General features: G+C 38.0%; 1 protein-coding gene across 1 annotated transcript in view; it reads left to right on the top strand.

Moving 5' to 3' along the window:
- Window positions 1–8,922: 8,922 nt before the first annotated feature.
- Window positions 8,923–9,779, top strand: part of LOC107583218 (lymphoid enhancer-binding factor 1) — a 52,282-nt gene continuing 51,425 nt past the window's right edge. Inside the window, exons 1-2 of the mRNA XM_016269367.1 lie at window positions 8,923–9,050; window positions 9,717–9,727. Coding sequence (XP_016124853.1) covers window positions 8,923–9,050; window positions 9,717–9,727 — 139 coding nt within the window. The remainder of the gene's footprint in view (window positions 9,051–9,716; window positions 9,728–9,779) is intronic.

Raw genomic sequence — 9,779 nt, 5'->3', positions numbered from 1 at the left:
TTCTTTTTCAATTTTTTTATTTGTTAAATTTTTATTTATTATTATTATTTTTTTTTTTTCAAAATGAATGTGGATAGCAGTTAAAATTATTTGATGATTGTGAAATATTTGATGGTAAACCAGATTGTATTTAAAATCTGGTTGCAAACCTTTGCATGCTCTCGAATCTGAGAACAATCTAAGACACCTTTTCTTAAAAAAAAAAAAAAAAAACCAGCGAAAAGGAGACAAAACTGAGAAACAGGAGACTTAAGCAAAAGTTTCTCTCCAGATGACTGCTATGCAAGAGGTGGTTATAAAAGGCCATTTGGACATTTGAGAAATGTAGACGGCTTTGCGCACACTAGTCTAACCTGACTCGACTGCTTCTCATTCAAATAAACCATGACACCTTTCGCATTGGGTTTATCATAAGCAAGCAAATAATGGGGAGGGAGATGGAAATCTGTATCTCTCTCTGTCTGTCTCCCTCTCTCTGTCTCACAGCTCTCTGTGTCTCCAGGGATGCAAATCCAACTTGGCACATCTCCCAGCCTCACCATAGCTGTTCACCTCCTCCCCTCTCCGCTGCTCCAAGCCTTTGATCTGAGTCCAGTGCCCACACAACCCATGGGGGTCAACCGCACTCAACCCTTTCACAGGCTGGCACCCTCTTCCCTGTTGGCACGGCCATAGCCTGGCTGCCAGAGCGCCCAGTGAGTTTCACAAGAGACGAAAATGATCAACGCAGCCTTTGCATTGTGGGGAGACGGTGGGGTAATTAACCCAAGAGCTGTGGGTTTCCTTCTTAATGGGGACGGTGTGTGTTTGGCCCAGGCTGCTTGGTCAAAAACGAGCTTGATATGAATTCTGTATGCATGGGATGACATGATTCTATCACAAAGAGGTGCCTGGCTTTAAAATGTGGATATTTGCAAGGGTAAACATGCCAGTTTTGGTTCTGTTTATGACCTGCATATTCACTGTGCAGTCGCAAATGGATTTCCTTTTCCAGTGGCGTTCTGTTTTTTGCCCAATAGTTTAATTTGAACAGTTAACACAAAATTCACTCTCATTGTTTTCTCACCGTCATGTCATTCTAAGCCCTTGTGTTGCATTCTAAGCCCCCCCCCCCCCAAAGGAACACAAAAGGAGAATCCTTGAAGAATGTTCACGCTGTTCTTTTCTATACAATGAGAGTTCAAAAAGTATCAATGATGTACAAAAACGTACCAATGATTTAGCTTCAATGGGGTTAAACTTTGCACAACATGTCTAAGAAATATATATATATATATATATATATATATATTAATCTTAATGTAATTGTGAATGATATTTTAAGAGTTTTAAAAGAAGATTACTAAATAGCCACCTAAATTGTGGTCTGTCCTATTGACTCTATAGAATACAGAGGAATATTTTCAGGAAAAAAAAATAGTACATAGAAGTTACATGGACTACTTTTATGCTGTATGTTTTTATTACTTATTTATTTATTTTTGCAAAGTTTGTCAAGATAAACTTGAACCTTCACTTTTTTTGAACCAGGGTGGAAAAACACTATTTTTCCTAGAAAACATCACCTGTGTTGGCAGGGCCGTGCACAGACCTTTTGAGGGGCATGTGCTGAAACTGAAAAAGGACACTCCCCTTTTTTTACTGGTCACATCTTAATGATAAACGGAGAGTATAGAATACTACATTCCAAAATTAGCTAGCTAGTAAATACATGCATATTAACATCGTAAACATTGACCATGCTGTGAGTGTGACCATATATAATATGATTAAATGTTAATAAATTAAGTGTATAAGCAGATAGCCATCATAAATCAATGAAGAATTTTCTTAGAAATATATTTTACCTAGCTGACAAGGAACACGCTTTGTGCCAAACTCAAATGCAGTTATGGCCGGGTTTTTGACCAGCGAATGTGTGCAAATGTGCAATTTGTCCATCATTAAAATGGCAGCATCACATTACGTTTTGATCAACAGGTTACAAAGTTTGTTGTAGCTATATGGGCGCTCAGTTTTTCCTGTTGTAAAATACGTTTGGCCAAAATGTTTATAAAAATTTTATAAAAGATGAAATGCTACTGTATGCACAGGCTATTTAAGTGTAGGCTATTGGCTATGACTAATTTAGATGGCAAATGCCCTCTCTCCGTAGGTCCGGTCTTAGACCTCAAATGCATAAAACATGAGCCTATATACAGTAGACATACTAGTGTTTCTTGCGTAAAGACAACGCTGTTCTTATACAAACAAGAAGATATTTATTTACCCTTGCAAGACGTTCAGCTGCTCTGCTGTGGAACTTCAGTTCACTGCACTCAGTCAGTCAAGACAGGGGGTGGAGTTATGAGGTTTGACTGACAATTTGAGCGGCTCCAACAAGATTTAGCCAAGGTAACTCTTTTTAATACCTTTCATTCGTTAAATATCTTTGTAAAACAGACAGACAAGGGTGACCAATAGCATTGATTTATTGAAGAACAAAATAAAAAAAAGGGCACTTCGGAGTGTAAGGACAAAAAGGGCATGTGCTCTGCACAGGTTGAGCCCTACCTGTGCACGTGCCTGTGTGTTGGATATCAAGCAGAGTTGGGAATACTGTACTTAATGGGAATATTGATTGGGAATCTTAGAATTCTCTGAATTCTAGACGATATACAAATTGTGACGTTGGAAAGTGGCATGTTGAAACACTGATCTATAATGTAGATCATTTCATATAATAGATCTGTAATCTACATAGAGTTCAGTGAAAAATAAGTCTGTAGTGAATTATAATGAATGACACTTTTACATACTGTATTTCAATAAAGGTGTGGAACAGCTGATAGACAGCAAGTTAATCACTAGATTTTTACAATTTGCTTGAACACATACATTAGATTTGATGGGCTACCATGAGTAAATGAGTGATAGAAATGAATCATTTTCATAATTCAGATTAGTTCGAAGTTATTTTAATTAGTAGTTATTTGGGTTTATAGTTTACAATATAATTATTTTGTTTTGTTAAGGCTCTTTTCGTGTTATGTTTCCAACTTGTAATGAACGCCCAACTTGGAGGTAAACGTTTCCTTGGTGCACTTGAAGGCAGTATAAAATTCAATAAATTTATACTCCTGTCATTCAGTTTCAATGTAATAGGCTAATTCAATTCAAATTCCAATTCATAAATTCAGAAGAGCAGTTCCTCAGCTGTTTTGCCCAACCCTGATGAACTCTCTTCAGAATTTCTGGTTTTGTGTTCCACAGAAGCAGAATGCAGCAAATGACGTGCCAACGAGTAAATAAAGACTTAATTTTCCTTTAATGGGCCTGAGTCGTTACATGTGATGTATGAGCTCTGTTGTTTCACACACCTCCTCTTGAGCGCTATACATGTTCTTGTCTTCTCCGCTGGAGCCATTTCTCTCTGATATTGCTCATCGGCAATTACTTTGAGCTTCTGCCGGCGCCTGTTCTTCAGCGACGACATATTCAAGCGAGCTCCATTCACATGCAGATGTTTCCAAATCCCTGTCTTGTTTTTGTTTCCCGTTACCCATCAATCAGCACTCCTCCCATCTGTTTGTTACTCGCTACTTACTGCCACCCTTTTAGCATACAACAAATGAAAACATCCTAATATCCCTCTCTTTATCTCTCATTCTCTCACTTTCAAACCCTCAGGCCTTTTGTGTTTATACGACTTTTAGGGGTTAAAATGATGCGGATGCTGCTATAAAACCAATACACCTACTTTGTTTTTTTACTTTCTGGACATCATGTAATTGATCAAATCATAGTGCCTTTTCCCCATGTTTAATGTAGGCATAAAAAAAAGAAAAAGTTGTGGTAACTTAGTGATCTCTAATTATGTCATGCCCCTCAGTTCTGCGGTACAGGCAGAGTTGGTGGGAGATGAAAAAAGGGAACACTGGATGACTGACAGCGTTCCTTCCCTTAGGAACTCATTAGGCTACGGACTAAAAGCTAGTGGGCACACACAAGCTGGTCTCGCTTCCTCTAGTCCTCTTTTAGTCTTACATTCAATCAGATGGAAAAAAGAAATGACTTATTTCAGTAAGCTGCAAGAAAAGGGAAAGGAAGGGGGGAAACAGGCTTGTGCACTTATTTCATCTGAGTTTTTGGCCTTTTCTTTCAATTATAGTTTCTTAGAGATTTTTTTTGCTCTTCCAGAACTTTTTTTCTTTCCTCTCTTTCTCTTTCTCTTTTCTGTGTGTGCTTTCTAAGGCTGGTTTGGTTCTGTTACAAGGCTTATGAGGAGAGTTTTGAAGTGCTCGGCCCTTGGAGAGACTTGCAAAGATGTTGTACAGTTCACATAGAATTTGAGAAGTTTTCCTCCCCTGGAAAAGAAAAGTTTGGTTGCAACATTTTATGTAAGCTGTACTGCTAGGACTGTTTAAAAGGGAACATCAGCAGGAATATTGCAGATTTCTCCATGATCTTTCTGGCCTTTGATTTGTCATGAGTTGAATCAGTACCATATTTAAAGACAGCATCCATAACCAATGGTGACAGAGCAACTTGTGACAGAACTTCAAAGAATACTGATGAAAATAAACGTTGAGTTCATTTTGACATTTTTATGATCTCGTTTAATTTGCTTTCACTTTTGTTTATTAAACTTGTTTCGGTTTATAGGAAGAAATCAAAATGAAATTTGAGTAATTTCAGCTGATGAACCTAAACATAATCAAAAATGTACGTCTAAGAATTGAATTGCAATATAATAATAAATTACACCTTCTGGATGCATGTTACATCATTATAACTGGTTTGACTGCGATCTGTTTTGGCAGCACATAGTCCATATAAGAACAGTAATTTGACATCTATTTAACTTTTTTCATAAACTTTTTTTTTTTAAAGATATTATATATTCCATTTAATTAATTAATTAAAATTATATGTAAATAAAAATGTTTTTTGAATGAATTACTATTTTTACCTTTATTTTAGTTTATTAAAATAAAATTATATTTAAAAGAAAAAATCTAAATAATTTTAAAATATTTTTATTTAATTTATATTTAATTTATCTAGGTTTGGTTGCTGTCTGCCATTTTATCATCAACAAAAAAATCTGATCTTGAAAAACTAATAGCACTATAAAAATTTTCTTTACTTATTTTAAGTACTTTTTTTTTTGTTATTTTAATAATAATTCTAAGGAGAAATGTATTGTGCCATTAAGCATGGTGTTTCATTCGGTAAGTTGCAATAAAAATTAAGCTGTCACGTGTTTGTTTTTGTGTAGTTCCTGTTTGCCCCTATTTGGTTCAGTTCCTGTTCTCATTTAGTTAATCATCGTTTATTCTGTTCACCTGTTTTGATTGAGTTCTCCACCTGTTTCAGTTCTGCCTAATCATGTTCCCTGTGTTTATAAGCCTGTGGTTTCCTCAGTTCCCTTGTCTTGCTTCAAAGTTATGTTGTAGTGCTTTATGCCTATGTTCTTCTGTGTTTAACGCTCTTGGATTGATAATTAAAGACTCGCATCTGGATATCCTTGCACCGTGTGCTTCCTCAACACTGCATCGTGACATAAGCAGATGCCAACATGCATGACATGGCCTAATCCTCAAAAACCTCCACAATGTGTAAGAAAATATGACATTGTCTACATTAAATGCAGGTTCTTGCATGGTTTAATAATTTATGCATTTAGCAGATGCATTTATCCAAAGCGACTTGCAGTGCATTCAGGCTATTTTTTATTTTTATTTTTATTTTTATTTTTTTAAACCAGTATGTGTGGTTTAAGGCCACCAATATGTTTTGTGGTGTAAAACACAGGTAATAATACTTATTACCTTGAGAAATATTTTTCTGGGGCATATGCAGTTCATATAAAAAAAATTACATGTTCATATCATGGACATTTTTTTTGTTATAATTCGGCTCCTAAAGCAAACTAATTGAGAACTGCTTGCCATAAAGCCAACTGTGTTTCGTGCTGGTGATATCACATTGGCCCCACTGGGTCTTTGACATCATCATGAGTCAATGTGCATTCAAATAAATTCAGCGAGAGGCTACGCCGAGTGCTTAGGAGCTCAGCCAGCAAAATCATCTGTGATGCTCGGGTGGATATAGTGTAATTCTATGTTTCAAGTCCGTTTCAGCTTGGCAAGATAAAAGGCTCAGTTTTCAAGGAGTCCAGCTATTAGCCGTCTCCAATTAGTGAGGGAGGGTGTAGTGTTCTTCCACAAGCCTAATCCCATTTTAAATTAAGAGAGCCTGAGCCAGAGCCACTCAGGGCAAAGGATATGGTCCACTCACTAACCGCTTTTCATTATACATGTGCAAAACACACACACAGTCACTCACAAAGAATGAGTCTCATTTCAAAGCTGCTGTTGCCACTTCAGTGGGATTTGTACGCTCAAGCAAGACATCTCTCAACCCTTATTTTCTTCTCTCTGGCCAATTTATTCAACAGGCAATAGATTCATACCCCAAACAGCTATTCATGACTCGGACAGTCTGTTGCGGTACACATAATAGGCAGATTCTGTCTGATTTGGTGATATTGTTCAAATGCACAGATGTGTTAACGTTTCCCACACATTTTCGATAAAAAGCGAGTATTAGTGTTCATTTTGAGCTGTTTTGTTTGTATGTTTGATTCTAAATATATAATCGCTCCCATCTGCTGTTTGAGCAAACGATTAGCTCGCTTGCGAGGGACTTGTGTAGCAAAATGTTTTGGAAAATTATGTTTGAATTGAGGGGATTCCACCACATTGAAAAGCATTCGGGCACAGGAACTGGATTTACAGAGCCGGAATTAATGACTGTTTTGAAGGCTTACGAGAAGTTTTTTGGTGTTAATCCAACAGTTTCGTCAAAAATTAAGAAGAAAGCTAGAAGATCAATGGAGTTTGTTTCACATCAAATCCCTTTGCTTAATGTCTCATTTGAAGTTCGGAGTGAGGAGGCTCATTCACTGGAAATCAAAGAGCTGCCATCTACATTTTGGTTTCAGGGGATCATAATATGTTTTAGGAGTTTTAAGGGTTTCAGTTGCAATCTAAACATGAACATCAAGATAGATTGCTTGCCATGCGCAAACAATGATCCCAAATATTCCTCAGATGTAATGGTGCCCGAAACTGCCAACAGAATGTGCAATTGCCATTGCGTAACCACCGAAGACTTGTCTTTGACATTTTCGAGCAGTAAATGCACAGACTGCTGGGAAAGAACCACATCACATGGCCAAGCCGAACACAATTGGAGGGAATCCATGTCAACCGAACTAAAAGAGAACAACTCTTATATAACTCTTGTAAAACACACTTGTATATCATTCCGAGGCCTGCAGTGTAAATAAATAAAGTGTGTTGGATGGTCTGAGTTACCGCAGGTTTACTAAAGACCACTTTTCCGAGTTAAACCCACAAAGAGGCACGCTCCAATCAAAGAGCTCTCTGGCACGCTTCGGGCCGGCCGTGCTGACTACGCCGCTGCCATACGCGACCAAAGACTTCAAGCGCCTTGCCACTCAAAAACCAAACCTAAGATAAGCTAAACGTGGTCTGGCCTGAAGGCTTTTGTGTGGCTTTGAATACTTTCTGTCGCTCGCTCGCTCTCGCTCTCTGTGATTCCATCTGGCTGGTCTGAAGCGCTGGGGCACACTCGTCGAGCCCCTCAGAGGGTACAAAGGGAGGATTATTCCAGCTGCCAGTCACACTAAGACCCTCAGCCGCCCTCTCCCTTACCACGGGCAACGTCTTCAGCCCTCATCCCCGTCTCTCACAAAGGGACATCATTAACACGGGACAATGGAGCCTTCCAACAAATCACCACCATCAGCCAGACACTCATCCTCCCAGAATACACACTGTACCCTCGTTAAAAATGGGGGAAAAGTCCTGGAATATTCAGATTAGAGGAAGATTCCAGTAATGTGATTTATGATGCTATCAATCACCATGCAAAAATGTCTTTCAGATGCTTATTGCTGTTTTCGACAGGGTCATAACTTGTAATTCACTTGGGTAGAGGCTAACAGAGCACACTACACCAGTTATGCCATTTAATAACATTTAAAGAGATAGTTCACCCCAAAATGAAGATTCTGTCTTCAGTTACTCACCCTCAAGTTGTTCCAAACCTGTACGAATTTCTTTCTGCTGTTGAGCACAAAAGAAGATATTTTGAAGACTGTTGGTAAGCAAACAGTTGACGGTAGCCATTGACTTCCATTAGAATTTCTTTTTCATACTATGGAAGTCAATGGCTACCATCAACTCTTTGGTTACCAACAGTCTTCAATATACATTTTTTTGTGCTCACCGGGAATTGGAAACTCATGCAGGTTTGGAACGACTTGACGGTGGGTAAATGATGACAGAATTAAATTTTTTGGGTGAACTATCCCTTTGAGGTCATGTAAACATTTTAATTTATGCATTTGGCAGACGCTTTTATACAAAGTGACTTAAATTGATTACAAATTACACATTTTCTCAATTCTTGCTTTCCCTGGGAATCAAACCTATGACATTGGCATCACTAGCACCATGATCTGCTGTTTGAGCTACAATAAAATATGCTTTTTTATTAGGTGAAAATCATAAACTTAAATCAATACATTATAATGCACAAATTAATGTCTAAATGAATACAGTACTTTTCATTACAGACATTACATTTCCTTTTGTCTTGACACCCATCTCTTTGCCAAAATTGTATGTTCTCTGACTTTTTTAAAAATCTCTTTCACAGATGACTCTTTGTTTCATAGAAAGAAAGCGAGCTGTGGCCCATTTCAACAAACAGCACAGTGGAGCTGAACAGAAAGCAAAATTGCGCTGTGTGTGGATGAGGTTGGATTAGGGCTTCATTTTGGTCACCCCTGGGATCCAATCCACCAGCTCGCCATGATCCCCTCAGGGGCCCAGCGTATCAGGGCCGATGATCCGGTGTCAGATGGCGATAGAGTCTGACATGCACAGGGGTATAGAAGCTCCTCCGATGGGTCTGTTTATCCAGTGGCCTGTTAGCAATGGGGCCCTAAAGAACCATTTTGATTCAGAATTCAGGCAAATTGACATCACATTTTGAACACCCAAATCTAGCTAAATATTAGCTTTCATATTGATCTTAATTTGTCTGCCTCCCATTATTCATCTAAATCTTAAAATAATAAGATTATAAATTTAAGTTGTATGTAAGAACCATGCATAAGTCATATGGTTACGACAATTATGCAGTCAGATTTTAGATCATAACGATCTTTTCTAGATTCCTAAATTATATATATATGTATGTATTTATTTATTTAAAGTAAAGATTTAAATGTTTTCTATATATTTATTCATATATATACACTGAACAAAATTATAAATGCAACACTTTTGTTTTTGCCCCCATTTTTCATGAGCTGAACTCAAAGATCTAAGACTTTTTCTATTTACACAAAATGTCTATTTCTCTCAAATATTGTTCACAAATCTGTCTAAATCTGTGTTAGTGAGCACTTCTCCTTTGCCGAGATAATCCATCCACCTCACAGGTGTGGCATATCAAGATGCTGATTAGACAGCATGATTATTGCACAGGTGTGCCTAGCAGGCGGCGAGAGCGTCAAAGTGACCGGAAGACATTCATTTTCAATGTGAGCGGGCGGCGAAAGGCGGCGAAAAGCGGCGAGGAGCGGCGCGGCAACCAATCAGAATGTAGAATTCCTCCGCTTGAGAGGGTCCCAGAGAACGCAGTCCTGTAAACTTTGGTTCCGACCACACATTAGTTCCTAATCAAAATGGAAGAGA

The sequence above is a fragment of the Sinocyclocheilus grahami genome, unplaced genomic scaffold, assembly GCF_001515645.1.
Source record: "Sinocyclocheilus grahami isolate Dianchi unplaced genomic scaffold, SAMN03320097.WGS_v1.1 scaffold51.1, whole genome shotgun sequence".
In the NCBI taxonomy this organism is placed as follows: Eukaryota; Metazoa; Chordata; class Actinopteri; order Cypriniformes; family Cyprinidae; genus Sinocyclocheilus; species Sinocyclocheilus grahami.
The sequence above is the reverse complement of the archived record's forward strand: the minus strand, read 5'-3'. Positions and strand labels throughout refer to the sequence as shown.